This window comes from Castanea sativa, chromosome 9 (assembly GCF_040712315.1).
Source record: "Castanea sativa cultivar Marrone di Chiusa Pesio chromosome 9, ASM4071231v1".
Taxonomy (NCBI): domain Eukaryota; kingdom Viridiplantae; phylum Streptophyta; class Magnoliopsida; order Fagales; family Fagaceae; genus Castanea; species Castanea sativa.
In genome coordinates, this window is record NC_134021.1 from 3909864 (window position 1) to 3924984 (window position 15121).

General features: G+C 33.2%; 2 protein-coding genes across 3 annotated transcripts; both read left to right on the top strand.

Annotated features, from left to right (window-relative positions):
- Positions 1–1355: 1355 nt before the first annotated feature.
- On the top strand, positions 1356–4781 carry LOC142609881 (cell number regulator 8-like). Its single transcript, XM_075781606.1, has 3 exons — positions 1356–1931; positions 2563–2768; positions 4337–4781. The coding sequence occupies exons 1-3, from the start codon at positions 1595–1597 to the stop codon at positions 4574–4576; spliced, it is 783 nt and encodes a 260-aa protein (XP_075637721.1). The 5' UTR covers positions 1356–1594; the 3' UTR covers positions 4577–4781.
- A 5597-nt stretch (positions 4782–10378) lies between these two features.
- LOC142609882 (cell number regulator 8-like) lies at positions 10379–13556 on the top strand. Of its 2 annotated transcripts, XM_075781608.1 has the most exons (4): positions 10383–10569; positions 10630–10822; positions 11358–11560; positions 13108–13556. In XM_075781608.1, the coding sequence occupies exons 1-4, from the start codon at positions 10426–10428 to the stop codon at positions 13345–13347; spliced, it is 780 nt and encodes a 259-aa protein (XP_075637723.1). In that variant the 5' UTR covers positions 10383–10425; the 3' UTR covers positions 13348–13556. The 2 variants fall into 2 exon arrangements, with proteins under 2 accessions (XP_075637722.1, XP_075637723.1); XM_075781607.1 differs by having other exon boundaries at positions 10379–10822.
- The last annotated feature ends 1565 nt before the right edge of the window (positions 13557–15121 follow it).

The following is a 15121-nucleotide window of genomic DNA, read 5'->3' on the forward strand; positions in this document are numbered from 1 at the left end:
CAAGCCCCAAGTCCCAAGCTAACCCAGTCTGACTCATCTCGCCATCTCTTTTGAGCTCAACCCCAGCCACCCTAGTCGGTCTCAATCCACCCACCCTAGACCAACCTCAATCCACCCCACCCCGATCTCAACCCATCCCACCCATCCCACCCAGACCAACCTCAACCCACCTCAGCCACCCCGATCTTAACCCACCCAACCCAGACCAACCTCAACCCACCTCAGCCGATCTCAACCCACCCACCCTAGACCAACCTCAACCCACCCCACCCCGATCTCAACCCATCCACTCCACCCTGATCTTAACCCACCATAGCTACCACGAGCCACTGCACCACCAGGTACCACGAGTGAGAAACGTGAGAGAGAGAGAGAGAGAGAGAGAGAGAGAGAGAGGAGAAGAGAATGAGAAAGTGAGACACGGATGAGAGAGAGAGAGAGAAGAAAAACTAACTTAAGAAAATGAGATGAAGAGAAAACACTAGAGAGAGTTTTTTTTTATCTTAATTTTTATTGTTTATTTTATTTCTATTTTTTATTTAATTAAAATTGATAAATTATTTTAAAAAAATGTTGACATGGCATTTTAAATAATATTTTAATGTCTCCGGCTGCCACCTCAGCAATTTTCATCGGTTGATTGACGGAAAGGACGAAAATAACATGCGTAAATTGGTTTAGGGATTAAAAGTGGTAAAAATAAAATGTAGGGACTAAAATAGAAAAATGTAAAAAATGTAGGGACTAAAAATGCATTTACGTCTTTATTCTAATAAGTATTACTATAAATTAAAAAAAAGAGTAAAATATTATTTTGGTCCCTAAATTTTACCAAAAGTTTGTTTTTCTTATCAAAAATTTGTTTTTCATCTCTAAATTTTAAGAAGTTCATTTTTCGTCCATAAACTATGGAAAAGTTCATATTTCATTTTTAAACTATTGTAAAAAGTTTTATTTATATTCTTAAACTTTACTAAAAGTTTTATTTTCATCCGTAAACCATTGAAAAAATTCTTTTTTTGTCCTTATTTTTGTCTCTATACTATTCAATTTTTTTTTTTACAAAGCTTAAAGATGAAAACAAAACTTTTTAAAGTTTAGAGACGAAAAATAAACTTTTAATAAAGTTTAAAGACAAAAATAATATTTTACTAAAAATAAAAAAGGTTCCGGCCCGTTAAGATGAGGATATATGCCTAGCCTTTAATACATGTCCGCATCACAATGTGTCCAATGTTCGGAGTCAGACGTAAGAGTAACGTACGTTCTAGAGAGGAAACTAACGTGTGACTGACGCGTACGAGAGAACGCGGTTTGATGGAGAGTCCGGGACCTACCATAGAATTAGAAACAAAGCAAATGCAAATGCAATAATGCTTTATTTTGTTTCTATATTTTCTGTTTACCTCGGAAACCTGTTACCTTTGACGATTTCTCACCTGTCTCTTTCTTTTTTTTTTTATTTGTTTGTTTCAAATCAAATCCTTCCAACGTTTGATTATAAAAAAAAAAAACCAAATCCTAAGGTCTTAAATCAACCCCTCTCTCTCTCTTATTCATTGTGAAATCAATTTCGAGGAACAGTCCAGATCCAATGGCTTCTGCTAATCACGACTTGAACAAGAACGATAATCACGATGAATCTAGCCCTCTCTTGGCTAAGCAAGAACAACAACAACAACAACAACAAGATGAAAAGAACGCCACCAAGCTAGTTGAGACTAAGAAGTCTGATAAGGTTGAGACTGATGCGAAAGCTCCGGCTCCGGCGACCGGATTTGTCGGCGGGTACGCTTGGACCGCCGATGGGCTTCCTTTAAGGCACGGCGGTAGCGTGGTTGGCGAGCCCATGGGCCGTTCTCAATGGAGCTCCGGCATCTGCTGTTGCCTCGGTCGCAACGACGAGTTCTTGAGCAGCGATCTTGAAGTTTGTAAGTTTCTCTTTCTTTAGCTTCAACAAACTTGCAAAATTTTCATGATCATTGTGGATCAATAACTAGCTCTTTTATAAAATGATTGAATTTATGGATGGAATTGTAAATATCATCTGATTGTCACGAAAACAAATTTGTAATGCTTTTTTTTTTTTTTTTTTTAATGCAATCGGATCTGAATCAGTGTTGTGGAGTCAACGATCGTAATTTTTGCTTGGACAGTTTTTGTTGTTATAATCCTTTCTTCTTTTATATGTTACAAGGATAAGAAATCAAGTTCTGACTTCGGATTATATCTTTAGTCTTTGTGTTTGATTCTTTAGGAAATTACATGTTATATTTTTGAAAAGAACATGAAGAATTGGACATTCCTGGATTAATTGTAGGGATAAATGAGAAAGCTTGCAATCCTGTTAGTAATACATTACATGAGTTGATCTTGATTGTTGTTTGACAAAATTCTGAACTTGGTACTATGTTGCAATTTAATCTTTTGGTGCTTTAGGAATGTCAACAATTTTGGATTATGAGGTTTTCTTTGTGAATTGATATGTTTTTCAACTGCCATTTTTTTCAACAATCTTTTTTTTTGTTCCTTTCTTTCTTTAACGATATGATGTTGGGATAGGTGTTCTTGGAAGTGTTGCTCCTTGCGTGCTGTATGGAAGCAATGCCGAGAGACTTGGATCTAATCCTGCTGGGACTTTTGCAAATCACTGCTCAACCTACACTGTTCTATATTTGATTGGAAAAGCTGTTTTTGGTTGGAACTGCCTCGCGCCGTGGTTTTCATATAACAGCCGTACTGCTATTCGTCGGAGGTTCAATCTAGAGGCAAGTTTCTCTCTCTCTCTCTCTCTCTCTCTCTCTTAAAAAATAAAATAAAATCCCTGATACGAGCAGTGGCAGTCTTGGTCTGCTTTTGAGGTGAGCAATGACAGTTATTGTATATTCTTATGAGATGCATGGTCAATCGTTGTCTCTCATTCGAGTTTTCTATCTTTCTTAAAGTTCTGATAAATATCACTTATTTCTTTGAAAATGGTATCAATGTGTCATTGGGGGAAAAAATTTCAATTCCAATCGGTAAATTTAAATCAGTTTCAATACAAACCTAGTTATGTAAGCTGAAATTATAACGATTTAGACTTGCAGCTGGTTCTTTATATCATTTTTTAGTTTGCTATTAATGATTTCAGAATTGTTTTAGCAACATATGGTTTCTGAATGTTTGAAAGGCTATTATTTTGGGTAGTCATATGTTTAATAGATGGAAAATAATATCATAAGTTGTCCTTTTACTTAGGTAATGTTGGTTACTTATCATTAGACTTAAATCATCTCAACTTAAATCTGGTTGTGTAAGCTGAAATTACTAATGATTCAGAGATGCAGATATTTCTGTATATCATTTATAGTTTTCTATTAGGGAATTCAGAATTCATTTACCAGGTTATGGTTTCTGCATTCGTTAAGTCATTAATGAAGCAATTCTTTTTGAAAAATTTCCAGCACATTTTTTGGGGGGATTATGATGTTTGGTGAAATTTGGGTTAGTCCATTGCATTTTATGTTGGAGTTGGGATTAATACTCTCTTTGTACATGGTTTTTAGACAGTGTATGTCTTGTCATTGACACATTTTTTAGCATATTAGGATGTAAGCAACTGCCTTCATTGGTATTTTCTTGTGGTGATCATGGCCATGTGCTACACAGATTTGGGTGTTCCATATGTTCTGATTATTTTCTGTATCTGATCTACATCAACTTCCATGGGCTGTCTTATAGAACCTATTTAGATAAATACTTTGTATTTCCACCAAATACACACACACACACACTGAATCATTGGTTAGCAATGTATTTTTTTCATAGCTAGCTAAAATTCTCTCTGAATATTCTTGGATCAAAGGTGCTACATAGCTTGGTTGGTAAAAGAAAACAGTAAAATCAACATTGATAATGTTAATAAATTTGACGTACGATGCCTTTCAGTTGTGTTCTTTCATGCACTTCAATAAAAGTTAGTTTGTGTACAATTCTCACCATTTTTATCCTTGGGCTTTGTAGTTTTGCAGCTCCTTATTTTACATAAGGTATTTGAATGATAATTGTATTCTCATTGATAAAAAAAAAAAATAACAATAAGAATTATGGACAGTTAAGTTGGAGTTTTTGCTGATTTGTGCACGGTTTGATTGGTCTCATGCGTGTGGTCTTGAAAATTGTTACTCCCTTCTTGATTTCACGTATTCTCTCAAATTTTGTGCATAATTCTTTTAGGTTATGGTGAGCTCATCATCATGAGCATTAATAATCTATTTTATTAATAAATTATGGTTATATATATATATATGAAGGAGAGCTTTTGATTTATGTATTCATTTTAAATGATAAACAGGGCAGCTGTGAGGCACTTCATGGCACATGTGGGTGCTGTGGAACCTTTGTAGAGGATGAGGCACAGCGTGAACAATGTGAGTCTGCATGCGACTTTGCGACTCACTTCTTCTGCCACCCATGTTCTCTTTGTCAGGAAGGTCGTGAGATCCGTCGTAGGATGCCTCATCCTGGGTTCAATGCTCAACCATTCTTGGTTATGATTCCTCCAGTGGAGCAGGCCATGGGCCGTGGGGCCTGAGAGCTTCCTGTTTCAGCATGAAGGAGTTTTACTATCTATATGTAGCATCAGTGCAGTTTGATAACATGGAACTCTCTAAACTGCATTTGCATTATCTAGCCACTTAGGCTTCTTTGCTTTGTTTTGTCAAACACCCATAAATAAGATACAAAGAAAATGTGCACTTAACCTATATATTATGTTTATAATACATGATGTTTGTAGATGTCTATTGTTTTCATTTTATTGTGGACATAATTTTCATACCGAAAGGCTTTCTTGAGTTTTGTTGTAATTTAGTTTGTATAGTGGATAGAATAAGTTCAAATTCTTGCCTAACGAAACTGGTTAAATGATACGGTGCTGGTTAAATGAATCTCTGCAACCAAGTGTTTTCTTTAATTTGGGTGAATATTGGGTCAATATTGGCCGTTGTGCAGGCCAGACAATTAGTGAGGACAGCACCAATCAGTCATTGATCAGGAGAACATCAATTAGATGAGCATCAATCAGGAGAGCATTGGCCTTTATGCAGGCTAGAGAAACAGCAAGTCAACAGTGAATATTAGCTATTGTATTGTCTATGCAAATAGTGAGAGAATTATCAAAGTGCTCCTAGGTCAGGAGTGTCTTCCTTATCATGTCCAAACCAATCTTGGGGATAGGGTTGGGGATAAGGATAGTAAGGACTTTCTGCAACATAACCTTCCTCATCTGAATCTCTATCAGCAGCAAGTTCTTCTTCCTTGATTTTCTGTTTCAAAAGGGCATATAAATCATCTTTGCTCAGATCATCAAGGTGAGAAGTTTTCTTAGTAGATGAAGTAGAGGGAGCACTAGCTCTTCTTCTTCATTAGCATTTCTGCTAATATAGGAGGAAGGATCAGTTTTAGTTGAATAAAAAGCAGTACTAACTTGGGAGTTATTGCTTGCAACTCCTTTTGTGAGGAACATTCTTGGGTCATCATGGCCTGTCCTTTGCAGGTGGCGAATAGCAGAAACATAAGGTTTTCTCCCAAAAACATAAATTCTATATGTATGTCCTATGAAATGGTAATCTTTCCATAGTTCTTGGGTCATATCAAGAATTTGATTATTAAAATAACTTCTCCAGTAGTTAGCAAGAGCACCAGGATATCAGAGTAGGTATCTCCTTCATACCATTGGCCTTGGTGAGTAAAACCATTAATGAGGACAAAATGTTTGGAGGGTTGGACATTCATCCAGTTTTTTCTTTCCCATTTTCTTAAAGTACTCCAGCATCTAATAGAAACAAAAGGACTTTCGGTTTTTTGAACAACCTTTTGTATAATATTAGGGAATTGGTTGACTTGACCATGACTCGTTAATTTTATAAGTCTAATGAAACCAGATTCAAACATTTGGGAAAGCCAGTAAGGATCTCTGTCATTATTGTCTGAACTATCTTCATAGTTGACTAAAAGGCCAGGAAATGGATGATGCACTTCATACACTTTGAGACAACTCCCAAAGTGTTCTTCCCATTTCAACTGCATGTAGATATCATTAATATCATCTGAATTAGCAAGATCAGGAATAGTAGTTGTAACCAGTGTTTTGAAATATTTGAACCAGAGATTATGAGAACTAGTCATAGCCTTGCTTTCAAAAATACAAGATTGTATTTCTGATGGCAAGTTGGCAACAGAACTTCTTAGTAAAGATTGGGTCTAAAGACTCAATTTAGCATAATCCGTACCCATTATAGTCTTTTTATCCATTGAATGGATTTCCTCTCTGCTAAAGAGTTGACTAATGAGGGTTGCAATATTTTGGTTAGTAGGATGGCTTCTTTGAGTCTCATTTTGAGAAACAAAGTTAACAAAGTAATTGGCATAGGTCTCATTTTGGGCAGTAAGGTCAGCAAGGTGACTTGTGAAAGCCTCATTTTGAGCAATGAGGTTAACAAGATGGATTTCAAGTGCTTGAATGGTTTTTTGGAATAGGGTGTGACGATTTAAAGTAAAAGCAGCTTGGAGATTGTCAAGAATAAATTTAATGGAGTTTGGTAATTCACTATAGGCTCCATTATGGAATTGCAATTTACTAGTTTAACAGTAGTGATTTCATGTTGAAGATCATTAACAGTGAATTCTTTGGTTTTCTTCTTACTAAATCTTTCCAAAGTTTCTTCAAAACTTATCTTTGATTTAAGTTTTTAACATTTTTATCCCTTGTTAAGTTTTGTTTGAACTTATCAAGAAATTCCTTTTTCAATATTGGATTATCAATTTTACTTATTAAAGTTAATACCAAATTATCTTGTTCTTCTTCTTTAGTCAATACATTAACAGATTTGATAACATTACAACATGAATCTCTGCAACAGAGCAAAAGGCTTACTGCCTTAATCCATATCATAACCAGATGTCAATATGTTCAATGTCAAAGCTTTAACAATATTAGGATCATCCAAAGCAAGAGCAAGATCAGGATAATAATCAAAGTAAACAGGACCATCCTACAAAGAAGCAGTAATCATACCAAGAATGTTGTCATTAAATCTTTTAAATCTAGCATCTCTTAGGCACATGAGAATAGAAGCATTAATACCTTTTCTAGTCAAAGGTTTAACAGCAAGTTGAACAAGACCAATATGCAAATATTTGAGTTTTTTAGTCATAAAATCATTGATATATTTTTTCTGGAAAACAAACAACATTTTTCATGAGTTGTAGAGATAGAAAAAGTTTGTTCAATAGTTCTAACTCTATATTCAAAAAAAGACATACTCTTAGTCCAACTAAGCTAGTAAACAGACTTAGAAGAGACTTTTGGGATATTCCATTTCCTGAAATCAAGGCACACACTTTCTTCTACAGTGTGATCTTCTTCATTCGCAATATCAGGAGGACAACTAGTCCTGGAATTAACAGAGGAGTTGGATCTCCACATCCTATCTATAACTATCCTAGGTATAACACTCAATTATTATGTTTTTCTCACAACCGTTGCATTTCGTAACACATACCATAACCAACCCTATTCCTCTCATGCCCCCACCCTCTCCTGGCTTCACGGGCCTTACTGTTCAGATCTGGGACTTGGCTCTGATACCATAAAAGGGACAAGACTATGGTACAATTAAAAACAAGCACAATTATGCACATATATGGGTTCAAATTAGACCTAGTGTAAGAGTTACAAATTTTTTAAGCCATAGATATATACATGAGTTTTAAATTTTTGTTTTTTTAGAAATACCTCGGATTGATGACAGTAAAAAGACAACCTATAAAATCATTAAACCGTTGTGGAAACATTGAAACCTATATAATTAATAAATAAAATAATTTTTATTAATAAGTGGAAGTGCTAAACGAAGCAGTCTCTGCGTTCGTTTGCTAATGCTAGTGAACGAAGATGGAGTTATTTAATTATTTTAAAAAATGTTAGAAGATGTTATATTTTTTGGACAATAGATTTTATATATTTTTGAAATGTTCAATTATTATTTATTATTAGATCTAAATATCAATTACTTTCTTCTTATATATACATGAATAAAGTTTAGCTACAAAATTAGTTGTAGCATCAGGTTACAACTTTACTCAATATTTTTTTTTTATTGAAGGTTAATTTTTACAAATTCACCGTTACATTACATTTTCTTCCTTGCAAAATTATTAGAAAATTCAAGATCAATAACTATGTTATCAATAAATTGTTTGAATTACAAGTTTTTGTAGTTTAAAATTATGCATAAAATATAAACTTATAAATCATATAATAAATAATATCTTATTGATACAAAATTTGACATGTATATTAAGAACATAAAGAACACACAATTCAATGGTTAGATTTTCAAATATGTAACAATGTTTATTTTATTTAGAAAGTTAGACTATAACTAATTTTATAACTAAATATTTTCCTATATTCATACATTGGCTTTAATTACCTATATATATATATATATATATATTTTTTTTTTTTGGTGGAGTTTTATTTTTAAGGCTCCAACTCCACCTACACCTCTAATACTATTAACTCTTAAACAGAAAATATAGATTACAATGGGTAAAGATAAAAAGCTATTTATTAACCAAAAGAAGAAAAAAAGCTAAAATATCATGAATGCCAAAATTTATTAACCAAAAAAAAAAAAATCCTCTTAATTGAACCATTCATCATTATTGTGAATCTTACAAGATTCGCACCATCACATGCACAGGATAGAAAATATTTGGCTTAAAATAAGTAATTTTTAAGTACCCTCGGATCACGTTAAATAATTCTCTATTTTCTCACATTTATGGTAAGGTTCACTCATTATATTTATAGTTGGGTTTACCATAAATGTAAGAGTAGTGAGCGCTATTTTACTATATTCTTAAAGTAATTCTTAGGTACTCCCGAAACGGATAAATTTCTTAGGGTATTCTACCAAATAGATTTTTTTAAAATCTTAACAATTCTTTTACAATTTAAGGGTCTAAATTCTACCATGTTAACATTTCACTAATAATGCTCTTAATTGTTTTTTTTGCAACATTATTTTATTATTTTAAGAGTATTGTTAGTAGAATACTGACATGTCAAAATCTAAACCTTTAAATCGTAAAAGAGTGGTTAGGATTTAAAGAAATCTATTGGTAGAGTACCTTAGGAAATCTAGAGTATCTGAATCCCTCTCGAAACACGGAAAATGATACTATTTCCTCTTATGTTCATAACCAGGTCCACCCATTAAATTTAGATGCATTTTTTACTTAAAACATGTTTGGACTCTTACCACTAATATAGATTAACGACATATATGCCATTATTACTCATGATTAAATGAGTTATGCCAAACTTTGTGCTATTATTAAAAACATTATAAGAAGGGGCAATTATATATGTCACTAGTATTACTGTTTACTAAAAAAAAAAAAAAAAAAGTAAAATATTATTTTGGTTCCTAAACTTTATCAAAAGTTTGTTTTTCATTCCTAAATTTTAAAAAGTTCATTTTTCATCCAACTATGGAAAAGTTCATATTTCGTCCTTAAACTATTGAAAAAAGTTTTTTTTTTTTTTTAAACTTTACTAAAAGTTTGATTTTCATCCGTAAACTATCGAAAAAGTTCTTTTTTCATCTTTATATTTTTGTCTCTATACTACTCAAAAAACTCTTTACAAAATTTAGTGATGAAAATAAAACTTTTTAAAATTTAGGGACAAAAAATAAACTTTTAATAAAGTTTAGAGACCAAAATAATATTTTACTATAAAAAAAAAAATCTGTAGCAACTTGTTTGGAGTCAAGAGACTTAAAGTTCTAGAGGAAAAATTATTAAGTCTACCGAGAGGATTACTGATGTAGTCTTCTCAACTAATAAGATAATGTCATTTATGTAAATGTGTAAATGAACTTTCTAATCAGTACAAGGGATAAAAATTAAAAATTATCAGATGATGTCATATTTGTATAAATAAGAGCATTTTATTAATGGGAGGTTAAGAGTCCCTAGTCTGCATGGACTTAATAATTTCTCGTTCTTGAGAGGTGACTAAAGTGTGACTGACGCGTACGAGAGTACGCGGTTTTCGCGGTTTGATGGAGAGTCCGGAACCTACCAAAGAATTAGAAACAAAGCAAATGCAAATGCAAATGCAATAATGCTTTATTTTGTTTCTATATTTTTTTGTTTACCTCGGAAACCCCTTATCTTTGACGATTTCTCACCTGTCTCTTTCTCTTTTTTGTTTGTTTCAAATCAAATCCTTCCAACGTTTGATTATAAATATATATAAAAAACAAATCCTAAGGTTTTAAATCAAAATCAACCCGCCTTTCTCTCTCTCTCTCTCTCTCTCTCTCTCTCTCTGTGAAATCAATTTCGAGGGACAGTCCAGGTCCAATGGCTTTTGCTAATCACAACGAGAACAAGAACGATAATCACGATGAATCTAGCCCTCTCTTGGCTAAGCAAGAACAAGAACAACAACAACAACAAGATGAAAAGAAAACCACCAAGCTAGTTGAGACTAATAAGTCTGATAAGGTTGAACAACAACAAGAAAAGAAAACCACCAAGCTAGTTGAGACTAATAAGTCTGATAAGGTTGAGACTGATGCGAAAGCTCCGGCTCCGGCGACCGGATTTGTCGGCGGGTACGCTTGGACCGCCGATGGGCATCCGTTAAGGCACGGCGGTAGTGTGGTTGGCGAGCCCATGGGCCGTTCTCAATGGAGCTCCGGCATCTGCTGTTTCCTCGGTAACTTCGACGAGTTCTTGTGCAGCGATCTTGAAGTTTGTAAGTCTCTCTTTCTTTAACTTTAACAAACTTACAAAATTTTCATGATCATTGTGGATCATTAACTATCTCTTTTATAAAATGTTTGAATTTATTGATGGAATTGTAGATATTATGCATTTAGATGCTAAAATATTGGCTAATTATAATTTATTGATGGAATTGTATATTGGCTAATTATAATTTAAAAATATCGGATTATTTCTTTAGTCTTTGTGTTTGATTCTTTAGGAAATTCCATGTTATATTTTTGAAAAGAACATGAAGAATTGGACATTCCTGGATTAATTGTAGGGATAAATGAGAAAGCTTGCAATCCTGTTAGTAATACATTACATGAGTTGATCTTGATTGTTGTTTGACAAAATTCTGAACCTGGTACTATGTTGCAATTTAATCTTTTGATGCTTTGGGAATGTCAACAATTTTGGATTATGAGGTTTTCTTTGTAAATTGATATTTTTTTTTCAACTGCCATTTTTTTCAACAATTTTTTTTGTTCCTTTCTTTCTTTAACGATATGATGTTGGGGTAGGTGTTCTTGGAAGTGTTGCTCCTTGCGTGCTGTATGGAAGCAATGCCGAGAGACTTGAATCTAATCCTGCTGGGACTTTTGCAAATCACTGCTTAACCTACACTGCTCTATGTTTGGTTGGAGAATTTGTTTTTGGTCGGAACCTCGCGCCGTGTTTTTCATATAATAGCCGTACTGCTCTTCGTCGGAGGTTCAATCTAGAGGCAAGTTTTTCTCTCTCCCTCTCTCTTAAAATATAAAATAAAATCCCTGATACGAGCAGTGGTAGTTTTGGTCTGCCTTTAAGGTGAGCAATGACAGTTATTGTATATTCTTATGAGATGCATGGTCAATCGTTGTCTCTCATTTGAGTTTTCTATCTTTCTTAAAGTTCTGATAAATATCACTTATTTCTTTGAAAATGGTATCAATGTGTCATTGGGGGAAAAAATTTCAATTCCAAACGGTAAATTTAAATCAGTTTCAATACAAACCTAGTTATGTAAGCTGAAATTATAACGATTTAGACTTGCAGCTGGTTCTTTAGTTTGCTATTAATGATTTCAGAATTTTTTTAGCAACATATGGTTTCTGAATGTTCAGAAGGCTATTATTTTGGGTAGTCATATGTTTAATAGATGGAAAATAATATCATAAGTTGTCCTTTTAATTATGTAATGTTGGTTACTTATCATTAGACTTAAATCATCTCAACTTAAATCTGGTTGTGTAAGCTGAAATTATTAATGATTCAGAGATGCAGATAGTTCTGTATATCATTTATAGTTTGCTATTAGGGAATTCAGAATTCATTTACCAGGTTATGGTTTCTGAATTTGTTAAGTCATTAATGAAGCAATTCTTTTTGAAAAATTTCCAGCACATTTTTTGGGAGGATTATGATGTTTTGTGAAATTTGGGTTAGTCCATTGCATTTTATGTTGGAGTTAGGATTAATGATCTCTTTGTACATGGTTTTTAGAGAGTGTATGTCTTGTCATTGACACATTTTTTAGCATATTAGGATTTAAGCAACTGCCTTCATTGGTATTTTCTTGTGGTGATCATGGCCATGTGCTACACAGATTTGGGTGTTACACATGTTCTGATTATTTTCTGTATCTGATCTACATCAACTTCCATGGGCTGTCTTACAGAACCTATTAGATAAATACTTTGTATTTCCACCAAATACACACACACACACACACACACTGAATCATTGGTTAGCAATGTATTTTTTCATAGCTAGCTAAAATTCTCTCTGATTATTCTTGGATCAAAGGTGCTACATAGCTTGATTGGTAAAAGAAAAAAGTAAAATCGACATTGATAATGTTAATAAATTTGACGTACAATTCCTCTCAGTTGTGTTCTTTCATGCACTTCAATAAAATTTAGTTTATGTACAATTCTCAACATTTTTATCCTTGGCTTTGTAGTTTTGCTTCTCCTTATTTTACATAAGGTATTTGAATGATAATTGTATTCTCATTGATAAAAAAAAATAACAATAAGAATTATGGACAGCCCAAGTTGGAGTTTTTGCTGATTTGTGCACGGTTTGATTGGTCTCATGCGTGCGGTCTTGAAAATTGTATCTCCCTTCTAGATTTCACGTATTCTCTCAAATTTTGTGCATAATTCTATTAGGTTATGGTGAACTCATCATCATGAGCATTAATAATCTATTTTATTAATAAATTGTGGTTACTTATATATATATGAAGGAGAACTTATGATTTATGTAATCATTTTAAATGATAAACAGGGCAGCTGTGAGGCACTTCATGGTATATGTGGGTGCTGCGGAAGCTGTGTAGAGGATGAGGTGCAGCGTGAACAATGTGAGTCTGTATGCGACTTTGCGACTCACTTCTTCTGCCACACATGTTCTCTTTGTCAGGAAGGTCGTGAGATCCGTCGTAGGATGCCTCATCCTGGGTTCAATGCTCAACCATTCTTGGTTATGATTCCTCCAGTGGAGCAGGCCATGGGCCGTGGGGCCTGAGAGCTTCCTGTCTCAGCATGAAGGAGTTTTACTATCCATATGTAGCATCAGTGCAGTATGATATCATGGAACTCTTTAAACTGCATTTGCATTATCGCAGCCACTTAGGCTTCTTTGCTTTGTTTTGCCAAACACCCATAAAAATAAGATACAAAGAAAATGTGCACTTAACCTATATATTATGTTTATAATACATGATGTTTGTAGATGTCTATTGTTTTCATTTCATCTTGATGACGTAATTTTTCATACCAAAAGGCTTTCTTGCGTTTTGTTGTAATTTAGTTTGTATGGTGGATGGAATAAGTGCAAATTCTTGCCTAATGAAACTGGTTAAATGATACGGTGCTGGATAATTTGCTGCTTGAGGAGTTCAGGTTCTGCTTGATAAGTTGCTCCTTGAGGAGTTCGGTAGCTGAAGAATTTGAATTCTTTCAGCTGAAAAAATTCTTCAGGATTATTCAATTTTGATCCTATAAGTTACTCTAACATTATCTTTAATTTTAAAAGAATGGACACAAATATGGTTATAACTAATGGTAACAACTTCACTCAATTTCTTTTTATTAGATGAGAATTTTGATAAATCTATCATTATATTACATTTTCTTATTATATCCTGTATGCTTGCAAAATTTTGAGAAAATAAAAATTAATAATTATGGCATCAATCAAATGTTTAAATAAAATATAAGTTTAAGAATCGAATAATAAATAGCATCCGATTAGTTTGGTGGTATTCTTTTGTAATGTTATTTTTTAATTTTTATATATATATATAGCAATAAGTTAACTCATTATATATTTTGACCATTTAAGCTTAAGGATGTGTTTTTTTTTTGGCTATTTATATTGCAACATTTTTATTTTGACCCTTTATGTTTGATTCTTTTTTCACATCGGTCGTGCTGTTAATTTTTGTTAGTAATCTTGTGACATCTAACGTTATATGAGTGAATGCCACCATATATTTAACTATTGGATTACTAACAAAATGAACAATAAACATTTAAATCTTTATTGTTTATAGAACTGACATAATTCTTCATACCGAAAGGCTTTTGGCTAAGAGAAGCCAATGCTTTGTCCACCTCCAAGAATCCGAAATTGGAACCTTGCTGTCTTCTGTCTTTTTTCATGCCCAGTGCCAAACAATAAACATATACGTTGAGTGAATGCCACAATTCATATTTTCTCTCTCTACACTCCCATGCAATTTTGGCAACTTGGTTGCCACAATTGGTTTCCTCTTGCATAGCACTTCGGGCACTTCTAGGCAAGAAAGTTGAGCAGCAAGAATTTCGATAATGAGATTATAGAAATTCAAATCCTCCCGTCACTTGGCTTTTCTCTCTCATACTTTTTGTTAGAATTTTGGCAACACCATTGCCGAAATTCACTCTCTTTTCTCACTTTACCAAATAACTTTGAATAGTACCTATAACGCCAATAAACTCAATTTTCTGTAATTTCAGCCAAAAGACTCTTTCTTTCTCAGCTTTCGTTACTATTTTTTTTTTTTTTTTTTGGATTTTACTAATGTGTACTCTTAGGGCATATATTAGTAAACCATTTTAGAAAATTTTATATGAAAAAATAAAAAAATGATTTAACTTTTTTGTCATTTTTTCAAATTTCCATAAAAAATTTGTAAAATAAATAATTAAGATATGCCTTAAGGCATACATTAATTGACCCCTATTTTTATTTTTATTTCAAGTCAGAGCCAGATATTTTACATAATTAGTGTGTTTAAGATTATTATTACTGTGGG

Excerpts from the sequence above, each read along its gene's own strand:
- LOC142609881 (XM_075781606.1), top strand. The coding sequence starts at position 1,595 with ATGGCTTCTGCTAATCACGACTTGAACAAGAACGATAATCACGATGAA. Across the intron at positions 1,932-2,562 it reads GAGCAGCGATCTTGAAGTTT|GTGTTCTTGGAAGTGTTGCT; the intron begins GTAAGTTTCTCT and ends ATGTTGGGATAG. Across the intron at positions 2,769-4,336 it reads GTCGGAGGTTCAATCTAGAG|GGCAGCTGTGAGGCACTTCA; the intron begins GCAAGTTTCTCT and ends AATGATAAACAG.
- LOC142609882 (XM_075781607.1), top strand. The coding sequence starts at position 10,426 with ATGGCTTTTGCTAATCACAACGAGAACAAGAACGATAATCACGATGAA. Across the intron at positions 10,823-11,357 it reads GTGCAGCGATCTTGAAGTTT|GTGTTCTTGGAAGTGTTGCT; the intron begins GTAAGTCTCTCT and ends ATGTTGGGGTAG. Across the intron at positions 11,561-13,107 it reads GTCGGAGGTTCAATCTAGAG|GGCAGCTGTGAGGCACTTCA; the intron begins GCAAGTTTTTCT and ends AATGATAAACAG.